This window comes from Sander vitreus, chromosome 19 (genome assembly GCF_031162955.1).
Source record: "Sander vitreus isolate 19-12246 chromosome 19, sanVit1, whole genome shotgun sequence".
Lineage (NCBI taxonomy): Eukaryota > Metazoa > Chordata > Actinopteri > Perciformes > Percidae > Sander > Sander vitreus.
In genome coordinates, this window is record NC_135873.1 from 752,941 (window position 1) to 764,772 (window position 11,832).

The 11,832-nt window shown below is 38.9% G+C and overlaps 1 protein-coding gene across 1 annotated transcript; it reads left to right on the forward strand.

Annotated features, from left to right (window-relative positions):
* Positions 1-5,437: 5,437 nt before the first annotated feature.
* Positions 5,438-7,009, forward strand: LOC144534594 (V-set domain-containing T-cell activation inhibitor 1-like). Its single transcript, XM_078276600.1, has 5 exons — positions 5,438-5,724; positions 5,903-5,937; positions 6,243-6,524; positions 6,626-6,678; positions 7,004-7,009. Exons 1-5 carry the CDS (start codon positions 5,525-5,527, stop codon positions 7,007-7,009), a joined length of 576 nt encoding a protein of 191 aa, XP_078132726.1. The 5' UTR covers positions 5,438-5,524.
* Positions 7,010-11,832: the final 4,823 nt, after the last annotated feature.

The window sequence follows — 11,832 nt, forward strand, 5'->3', positions numbered from 1 at the left end:
AGAGGAGACAAAAAAGTGGTGCAGGGGCAGACTCGGAAGTACTTTTCCATACTGTCTTGTCTGGAGCCACACGTCAGGGAGAGACAAATAGCCAGACGCTCCGTTGTAGAAATGGGCTTTCGGAATGTTGTTCGCATCCGGGAAATCGTAGGCCCGACTCTCGTCAGCAGACTGTCAAACTGCTCCCTGTTGAGCCGAAAGTACCCCTGGAACCGGTCACAGTGAATGCGGAGCTCCTTCACCAGCCGGAATTCCCCCAACTGCTCTCTGGACCTGAGGGTCTCGTGCACCCACACCCTTCTTCCTGCTGCCTTCCTCCGTCTTCTCCTCACAACCAGGGCAAGTGCCAAGGCTTTCTTTTGTTTCAAAGACAGAAACATCGTCTCCACCAAATCACTACTGTGTATCCACAATGTCGCATGTACTGCACGTCTGATGTATAATGATGACGCAGACGAGACGTGCATTCAAACATTGGCGCATGTTTGACGTAAATTTGTGCTAAGCCCAGCGGCAAGCACAACAAATATAGTTGGGAATAGTACAACCTAGCGGCGAGCGCAGCGCATGCCGCGTACAATGTGAAACGGCCTTAAGTAGGTCAAGGGGCGTGGCCGCTCGATCAGCTCTGCCACTCTGCCAGCACAGCTGCTGCCAATCCACTACTCACCTCATCAATACAAAAACCCAGGTTGATCTTACCATCATCGCCAGATTGTTTCATCCACCAGTGTGGTAACTTGGCTTTGCGTAATCTTAGCTTGTCCCTAGTTAGATCTTGACCTGTACTTTTCTAGTGCTGCAATTAATTACCTGCTTCTCTGCCCTCAAGACCTGCTGCACTCCCTGCTGTTGTCTGCTCTGCTGCCTGCTCCTCACCGGTCTGTCCTGCCACCACCGTGCTCGGATTCGTAAGAGATAGTTCGGATTCACCACAGTTCGGATTAATCACTGTCTGCCCGCCAGCTAAGCCACAGCCCCTTGAATCAGCCTCAAGAGGTTGAATACCAATAAAAGATTCACCTCTTTATTCTTTAGAGATGGAGTCATATTCAAAACCTGCAGTCTGTTTGGAGCAATATGAAAAAGCTCCATCTGAAAACAGAAAAACAGAGAAAACAATTGCAAAAGCATCTGCCAAATAATAATCACATGCACAATCCAAACAAATGACTATACTTTAAACCAGACACAAGGTAAAGTCTTTTTTTTGCAAGGACACATTTTGGTATTCCCTCTCAACATGATGATCAGCTTTCACCATTGGGTCAGTCTGCTGATGTGGCGACTAGAGCTAAAGATGTTTTCTTTCATCTGGCTGATAATCTAAATGTTAATGTGAGGACCAAAGGAAAGTCACATGTTCAAACATCTATCATCTACTGCAGGGGTGTCAAACTCATTTTCACTAATGGCCACAGTGGAAAAAGAGAATCACACCAAGGGCCACACATTTAGAGTTTATTTGTTTTTGTTCAGACTTTTTTGTGGCTTTCTCAGACGTTTGTCACCTTTTTTTAAATTTGTTCCTTTTTCCGATATTTTTGTACGCTTTTTGTCGCATTTTTGTTGACATGATGCCCTTCAAAAGTCATCAAAAGAGTTCCTTAGCCATCATAGAATTTAGCAAATCAAGCAAAACAATTATTTTTGCAACAACCTGTTGCACAGCCTGAATATGAAAACTATCTGCTTCTGGGTAAATTTCTGAGTCTCAGAGTCGGCAAATCTGCCATATTCTGCTTTGAATGTCAGGTAATTTAAGGCATTTTAAAAAACACTTTCCTGTGTTTTTGGTTTGGCACACAACTAGGTGGGCCAAAGTTTATTGTGAACCCAAATTGATATACGGGCCGGATCTAAATCTGCAAGGGGCCGGATATGGCTCACGGGCCTTGAGTTTGACACATGTGATCTAGTGTAATCAAAATGCTTACACTGAATAATGTAATTAACCCACCACCAATGGTGGAATGTAACGAAGTACAAATACTTTGTTACTGTACTTAAGTACATTTTTCACATATCTGTACTTTACTTAAGTACAATCAATAGTGCATACTTTTGACTTTTAGTATTTATTGGCCAGGCGCGTACTGCTCCCGGTACTACTGCTGCTGCTCCCGATACTCTGCTTGGTCATATGTGAAGCATCCGTTCACATAAGGTTAATATAAAACCTGTATATCTATCTTAAAAACACTCCTGGTCCTCCTCAGCTGTGAAGGCACGTACTTGTTGTCCAAGCCCCTGTGTTCTTGCTAAGTAAATGTGTGCAGCATTCACTGTCCTGTGGGAAATAATGCAAAGTAGAGCTTGATGCAGATCACCCTAATAGATAACCAGAATTATAAGTCAGAATGTAATCTGGTCCACAGATGGTAAGCACAATTACATTAACCTAAAACTAACTTAATTAAAATACCACAGCCCATACTGTTTGTTTTTTTAATTATTAGAATATAGACATTAAGAGAATAAATTGTTGTTGTGGGAAAAAAGTACTTTTACTTTTAATACTTAAAGTACATTTAAAATCAGGTACTTTTTACTTTTACTTAAGTAGGGTTTTCATTGTTGTACTTTTACTTTTACTAAAGTAAATATATCTCTGGTTATTTGTACTTTTACTTAAGTACTGAGATTCAGTACTTCCTCCACCACTGCCCACCACACCAAACTAAACCTCCTGCTGCTGGTTTCCTGTTGGCCGCGGGTAACCATGAGTAACCGGTGTAGCATCACAAGCAGCGCACTCATGCATACCGACCAGTGTGATGTGCTATAGATGCAATGCCCATTGGTCCACCTACTAAATGTCATAAATAATGGGCAACTCAGAGTTAACATGTTCTGACTAACATTATTTTTTAACTCTATTTAACATCTGATGGAGATGGTCCAGTTTAATCTGTGTCAAACTCTGCAAATGAGCTGAACTGAGACCATGTAGGGCTCTGGAGAAGACTGATGTTATAGAAATGTTACCTCCTGTCCTGCCACCAGCAGTACAATAGCTGCCTTAAAATCTCCCTTAACAAATATGTCCTTATCCTAAGTTGCTAAAACAAACAAATAGCGTACTAATGGTCCTTTATACATTTTATTGCAATAGATTATTTTATAACCTGTGTTACCTGGCAACTGAGTTCAAAGTTAAGATGTTCATTAACAAAGACACTCAGAGTGAAACTCAGCTCAGCTATAAAAAAATACATTCTTTATGTACATTTTAACTCAACTTAAACTTATTAAAGTTGTAATGGTGAGTTTGTTGCGGATGAATCATTGCAACAGCAAGAAATATAAGCACACTATGGTGCAACATGAATGAAGCTCTTACTTTATTTGCAAAATACGCAGCATGGAGCAGTTTGATAAAACGGCCTGTCAATCATTTACAGACTTCGGCCACGTAGCCAGATAATGCGACTGCGACACGGAACATTCAACAGGTATGTGGTCTTTGTCTAACATTTAATATAAAATACATATAAACAAGTGGGTCTGCATTCTGACTCGTGGTCTTTCTCAACCACAACTTCAGATTACAACAGATAATAGCAGATAAAAAGTCTATTTCATATCTTTGTTTCAGAGGGAAAATGCATGCAGACGCGAAATGTCATTCAAATGCAGTCTCATTTATAATTTAATTGTTTTGGCCTTGAAATGTCATTTAAAATGTGAGCATATTAACTGGACACCTGTTGTTTTTAACATCAAACTGAGGCAATGAGTCTTTATTGTGATTAATGTACCAGAAAGAGTTCTAGCGTAACTAAAATATCAAATGATCTTCAAGTTTCAAAACACACATTCACTATTGATTGATTTGAAGTCTTGAGCTACTAAAGTGAAAATATAATGGGATTTTTACAGAACGATGCACAGACAGACTTACACAAGAGAACAAACTGTGGGACAAGAGTCAAAGTAAAATGTCATGGGAATATTTGTAGCGTTGTCACCATAGAAGTAAGAATGACGGAAAAGCAAAGGTGTTCTAACAGATGTAGTTTGTGTGAGGATGAAACTAAAGAAAGAATATGAATAGGAATGCATAGAAGTAATATTTAAAGAACTTTAACTGGTCAGTCTTAGAAGATTTGTAAACAGATGATGTGTAACTTACTATAGAGTGCAGAAGATGGCAGTATTTTGTGTTCAAACCTGTGATGTTCAGTTCAGTCAGATTGACTTCTTTCTTTTTTGCCAAAAACTTCATTTTTGGCAAACATTTTACTATACTATATATATATATATATATATACACAAAATTATTGCAAAGTAATTTGTCCCTGGAAACTAACACTGTTATCACGGGTTTCTACCTATTTTCAGAGCTCCATGATGCTTTTCCACACAGACGGAAAGTGCCTTAAACCTCATCTCAGAACACTCCGTGTTTTGGTTTTCACTCTTCTCCTAACATACTTCTGTAGAGGTAACTTACACACAATTACAATCTTCATAGGTCACTATTAGGTCACCAATAAGTCACTACTATGGGGTGACCACCATAGTTTTTATTCTTCCCATCTATGTCTACCATCTACTATCAACAGAGTTTTGGATTCGAACAAGAAAGAATCCCAATAATGTATTGGTTTGAAGACAATTAAAAAGGGTCGCTCTTTGTTTTTTTCATACACTGTCAAAAAATATTGACGAAAAACAACAACCTGTGACACTGAAACTTTTATGCTAAAACAAAAAAATTTCTGTTATTAGCGCTTTGTCTTATTTGAGTTGACAAAACTAGTGCTGTGCCGATTTGCGCTGTGCATGCAGCATTCTTGAAAACTTAGCAATACACCCGCCAAGTGTGAAGTAGATTGGATAAACGGTTCTATTTGCATTTGCATTTCATGTTTCTTTGAATAGGGACAGATGCTACAACATAGACATTTGTGCAACAAATCTCCAATGTACAGCATCACAGCATTTATAGCTATTGCTTATTTCCAATGCCCATCCCTAGAAGGGCATTTAAACAGTCATAAAAAGAAACATTTAACATTGCCATATTAAAATACATAAAGCACATAAACATACAAGACAAATCCATCTGGATGTCTGGTCAAAGGTGTTTTTTCTAAAGGATATGTTACAGTTCCAATGCAATTGTGTTTCTAGTGGACAATCCCCTGGCCTGTAATGGTTGCACCATGTCACAGAGATCCTGAGGAGCCTGTTCATGTAAGCACTTCCAGATGAGATTTGAATTTGCAAATGCAATATAGTTGTGGAATCTTGACAGGTTCAGATCTCTCAACGTGATGTGCTGGTTGGCCTTTTGCCCAATATTTCTCAAGATATGCGACGGACAAACAGACAGATATACAGAGATTCCTGCCTTTATAGTTAGATGTACTTCCTTTAGAAACATTAAAAAAACATATTTTTTCCAGGTCAATCTCAGCTGATTGGCTCATCAATAGTAGCAACACTTGGTAATGACATCATCTTACCATGTCAACTGGAGCCTGTGGAAGATGCTACTGACTTGAAATTGGAGTGGATGAGGCCTGACCTGAACCCCAGATTTGTCCATGTGTGGCGTTCTGGGAAAGAACTTGTGAGTAAAAAACACAAATCCTTCGAAGGAAGAACATCGCTGTTCGTCGATGAGCTGATGTTTGGAAACATTTCACTGAAACTGTCCAAAGTGAAACTCGCTGATCGGGGAACATACCGATGTTTTGTTCCAGCACTGGACAGGTGATCTTTTGTTCAACTAGATGTTGGTAAGTGCATGTTTCGCTCAATCTTCACACTTCAAGTAAGAACACATTCTCATTCTGAAGTCGTTAAATACTGACGATTGGTCAGTGGCTCTCAGCGTCGCATACCAATGCAAAAGGCACCCTTTAGCATCTGTATGGAACTCACCGGGCAGAGAAGGTGATCGACCATGGCGCTGTGACAAGGATAGTGAGTAGTATGAACTATATATGTAATATTGGAATTAATTGAAAGCCCCCTGCGTCTGACTGAGACGCTAAAGGACAGGTTTTGCGTCAGTATCTAACGCCAAAAGCTCCTGACCAAGCGTCGGTTTTTGATGCACTGGGAGTGAGACACTGTTGCCAGTAAAGGATTTTAGTAGGATTAACATGGTTTGAACAGTGTTTATTCCTAACGCACCATTCTGGCCATTGAAGGTTTAGAATTCAACACTTAAGTCATTAGAGAGATATACAGCACTGTCATTTGTTTTTCCTTTTGTTGATTATCAGGTGCTGTCTCCTCACCTGCCATAGTGAGTATTGACAGACTCAGTGCTGGAGTGGTTCTACAGTGTGAGTCTAAAGGCTGGTATCCAGAGCCTGAGGTGTTGTGGCTGGACAGTGAGGGAAACCTCCTCTCTGCTGGACCTACAGAGACAGTCAGAGGTCCTGATGATCTCTATACTGTCAGCAGCAGAGTGACTGTGGAGAAGAGACCCAGCAACAGCTTCACCTGTAGAGTCCAGCAGAAGAACATCAACCAGACCAGAGAGACAGAAATCCTTATGTCAGGTAAACCTGAACATTTGTTATAATAGTTAACTTTTTAGTTTCAAAAAGATGAGCTCTAGTTTTCTAAAAATGTCATGATATTCTGTGATTTATAATTTCAGATGATTTCTTTGAGGTCCAGTCCAGTTCTTCTTCCATCATCACTGGCTTGGCTGTTAGTTTGTCTGTTTGCATCATCCTGCTTCTCTTTTATGTGTGGAAATGGAGACAAAACAAAACCAGTAAGTCACAAATGTCAAACAATTCTGATGTTTAGGGGAACTAGTGATAATATGTATATTTAATGTTATTTGACTGAAATGTCAGTGTTTTAAAAGTAATGTAGTTACTAAACATGTGGTGGTTTGTCTTCTTTTTTCTGACAATCAGTCAAATTTGGGTGTTTATACCTCATTTTAGACTCAAATGTCTCATATGCTGTGAATTTCCAAAAACTAAAGTAAATGTATTTTAACACTACTGCCTTCTTTTTTACACAGACGTGAAGATAAGACACAGGGATGAACCTGATAAAGCAGAAAACAGAACAAATGATCCGTCTGTCACTGCAGAAGAAACCGAGGCTTTGACAGGAGAAACGGGAAAGAAGATCAAACTTGTAAGTAAAGAAACAGGAAGGACTTTCAGGAAGAGAAGAAAACTAAAGCAGGTAAAGTAAAGTTTGATCTGAGCTAGAAGGATAGAACATGATTACATCAAGAAACAGGATCTGTGTTTCCAAAGGAAGTAAGAAGAGTACAAAAACAGCTAAAACAACTAACTTTAACTAGATTACTTTAACTGATGTTGGGACGTTCAGAGGTTGAAGAGAAACGAGACAGAAGAATTGAAATCAACGTCTATCTGTCTGTCCTCTCAGGTAAAGGAACTATCAGCTGAAGTGAAGGAGCTCAAAGAGGAGAAGCAGAGGAGTGAGAACGAGCAGCAGCAGCTGCAAAAGGAGCTGGAGATAAAAAAGGTTCATCTATTATGGATATTATTTCCATTTATTTGTTCAGTTTTTAGTTTAAATTTCTGCTTCATTTCATCTTGAGCGTATTTAAATGTTTAACATGAACTACATAGAGTAAAAAAATATGTTTAGATTGTTAAATTAAATTGAAGCTGTTGTTGGTCTATTGTTTATTGATGCTGTCTGTCTGTCTGTTGGCTGAAGGACAGAGAACAAGGACTTAACGCGCAGTGGAAGAACATGAATGAAGAGATCAGCACGCTGAAGAGAAAGGTACACACACACACACACACACACACACACAGTTAAACACAATGTACCACTGTAAGCAAAAACATGTATAAAAGTACATTTTAATACATGTTTCATAACAAACCATGATATTTATGACCCTTACAATCTAACAATTACTATAATAATATGTCACACATAACTATCAGCTCAGTCAGTGTTAAAACCAGTTAAAGTAGTACACTCAGGTTAGAAAATAAATCAGAGCACTGAGCTGGTGTTTCCAGTATAAATGGGTAGACTGATTAAAGCTTTACTTAAGGTGGACATATTATGCTTTTCCCTATTTTATGTCACATTCAGAGGTTGAGACACGAGACAGAAGAGGCCCAGTTCAGACAGACAGTCACATGAGGATGAGAGCAAACATCAGAGGAGATTAGAATAACAGAAGAGAGAGATCAACCAGAAATACAGCAACAACATCTGATAAGAAAGATGTGGTCAACAGAAGAGTTAGACATTCTCAACAGTTTTTATTTTGACAGTGACTAACTTCTGTTGTCTGTAAGTCTTGAAATAGAGGGGGTTAAAACTGTGGGAGGGTTGATTTGCTGAAACCAGTCTGAACCACTGCAGACGTAGAGAGTATTTATCAAACTGAAACTGAACATGTACCTTCCATATACTTCTCATAGATACTTATGTTAAATTAAAAGTGGATCTACTCAAGTGCAGTCACGGTCACATGCTACAAAAACAAGACTTGAGTTATGATTCATTTTTACATGTGCCATTGTGTGGTATCTTTACTAACCTGCCCTAATTAAATGATGACCCACATGTCCCACTGTTCATCTCTCTCCTCTCTCTCTGCAGCTCCAGGAGGATCAGCAGAGGACGGAGGAAGCTGAGAGAGAAAATCAGACTCTGAAAGAGGAGCTGGAGACCAAGAAGAAGGAGGTTTGTCTTTACTTTAATAATAAAATACACTGATTTCAGTTTAAAGTCACACTCTTTATGCCATACATAGTGTAGACACATTTAAACTTACAGTAGTGTGTGCAGGTCACTTACAAAAATCCTTCCAAGACCAGATCCACAGGGATTTGACCAAGTCCAGAATCAGATCAAATTGGTTTATGTAAATGTACACATCAAAACCAAACCAAACACAAATACATTTTAAAATATTTTTTTAAAATACATTTAAAAAGGGATTTGGTGTCTTTCATCCACATGAGCCAAAAACACATTTTCTGGCGTTTCTCGGTCTAGAAGGCACCATTTTCTAAAATTCTTTCACATTTCTGCTACTTAAATGACCCAATTTAAAGATATATTCATCTTTCCAGCGGTGAAATATCCTTTTAATTATTTCATCCATGCGTGGCGCAGTGGATCTGTGCACACTGTCCCCGGCCGTGGAGACGCTGGCCTCACTTCCCTCTCCTCCTCCTGATTCAGGTCTCCCTCGCGCTGGAAACAGTTTCACTTAGTCAATGGCATTACATCAGTGGGTTAAAACTGCTTATTGTGCGTAATTTGGACTGACACGGACATGCATGTTGTTTGGTAACTACTCTTTTGTTGATTTCCACTTTGACATTAGACCTTTTTTAAATTTCTGCCATAGTTCAGTGCATTCACCGCCCCGTCACCATTTGCCTCTCTTTTATTTCTTATCCGAGATGACAAACCTCCAAACAGAACATTTTTCCTTGCCTCAACCTCCGCGTTCAGCACCTCAACCTCACAGTCGGTGAAGTTTGTTCCGTCTGCAGCGGGATTACCTGTTGTGATTGGACAAAGAATGACGTCAGGGGCGCATTTCTAGTCATTTCCATATTAATTTATGTGCATCTATGTCTGATTATGATTTACAAAGAATTGAAATCAACGTCTATCTGTCTGTCCTCTCAGGTAAAGGAACTATCAGCTGAAGTGAAAGAGCTCAAAGAGGAGAAGCAGAGGAGTGAGAACGAGGGGCAGCAGCTGCAAAAGGAGCTGGAGATAAAAAAGGTTCATCTATTATGGATATTATTTCCATTTATTTGTTCAGTTTTTAGTTTAAATTTCTGCTTCATTTCATCTTGAGCGTATTTAAATGTTTAACATGAACTACATAGAGTAAAAAAATATATTTAGATTGTTAAATTAAATTGAAGCTGTTGTTGGTCTATTGTTTATTGATGCTGTCTGTCTGTCTGTTGGCTGAAGGACAGAGAACAAGGACTTAACACGCAGCGGACGAACATGAATGAAGAGATCAGCACGCTGAAGAGAAAGGTACACACACACACACACACACACACACACACACACACACACACACACAGTTAAACACAATGTACCACTGTAAGCAAAAAATGTATAAAAGTACATTTTAATACATGTTTCATAACAAACCATGATATTTATGACCCTTACAATCTAACAGTTACTATAATAATATGTCACACATAACTATCAGCTCAGTCAGTGTTAAAACCAGTTAAAGTAGTACACTCAGGTTAGAAAATAAATCAGAGCACTGAGCTGGTGTTTCCAGTATAAATGGGTAGACTGATTAAAGCTTTACTTAAGGTGGACATATTATGCTTTTCCCTATTTTATGTCACATTCAGAGGTTGAAGAGAAATGAGACAGAAGAGGCCCAGTTCAGACAGACAGTCACATGAGGATGAGAGCAAACATCAGAGGAGATTAGAATAACAGAAGAGAGAGATCAACCAGAAATACAGGGACAACATCTGATAAGAAAGATGTGGTCAACAGAAGAGTTAGACATTCTCAACAGTTTTTATTTTGACAGTGACTAACTTCTGTTGTCTGTAAGTCTTGAAATAGAGGGGGTTAAAACTGTGGGAGGGTTGATTTGCTGAAACCAGTCTGAACCACTGCAGACGTAGAGAGTATTTATCAAACTGAAACTGAAAATGTACCTTCCATATACTTCTCATAGATACTTATGTTAAATTAAAAGTGGATCTACTCAATTGCAGTTACGTTCAAATGCTGCAAAAACAAGACTTGAGTTCTGATTCATTTTTACATGTGCCATTGTGTGGTATCTTTACTAACCTGCCCTAATTAAATGATGACCCACATGTCCCACTGTTCATCTCTCTCCTCTCTCTCTGCAGCTCCAGGAGGATCAGCAGAGGACGGAGGAAGCTGAGAGAGAAAATCAGACTCTGAAAGAGGAGCTGGAGACCAAGAAGACGGAGGTTTGTCTTTACTTTAATACTTTGATTTCAGTTTGAAGTCACATATAATGCTCTTGAGTAGAGAAGGTTTAACCTTTAATTGGATACATGTTATTGTGCTGCTCTTCATATCTCTCTTCCCCGTCTCAGCTTAAGACACTCAAGGAAGAGCAGCAGAAGAGGGAGGAAGCTGAGAAACCAGTCCAGATCCTGACCCAGAAGCTGGATGAAAAGAATAACGAAGTTTGTATTTGTACCTTCTTGACATATGATTTCTTTCTATCTATTTGTTTGTTTTCAGTTTCCCTGCTTTAATTATGCACTTTTAAATTGTTAAAAACCAGATAGTGAATGCACTGAAGCCAAGCTTTTCATGTCCTCTAACAACAAATAGGCACCCAGTGACTAGCACACAGTGGTAGTGGTGGCACAGACGTCATTTTGGGTTATTATATATTATTATTATAAGTTATTAGCGTGTGCATGGTGCAGAAAGGCAGCACGTGAACACAGCACCAAACGTGTTTCTTTATCTTCCAAAGTTAACTAGTGAAACGATGATGGAAATAAAATAAAATATGTTTGGTGTAGCCGTTTATATGATGTCATCCATCCAATGCTTTTTTTTTTTTAAGAATTCTTAATTCTGCTGTATCTAAAGTACTTTTGAGTCTGATTCATGTGTCTTTGTGCTGTATATTTACTGATTTGCTTTAATACAAGAACATGTCTCTTTACCTCTTTCTGCTTCGTACCAACCAAAGGAAAAAGCTGCTTGGTCCAAGTCTTTGGTAAGTAATCCTGATATAAGTGTAATAATACACTCTGAGGTCAGTCAGGATGCCTCGTTGTTTATTGTATAATTTACATAAACCTTGTAGTGATTGTGAATGAGAATGAATGGACTGTATTACTC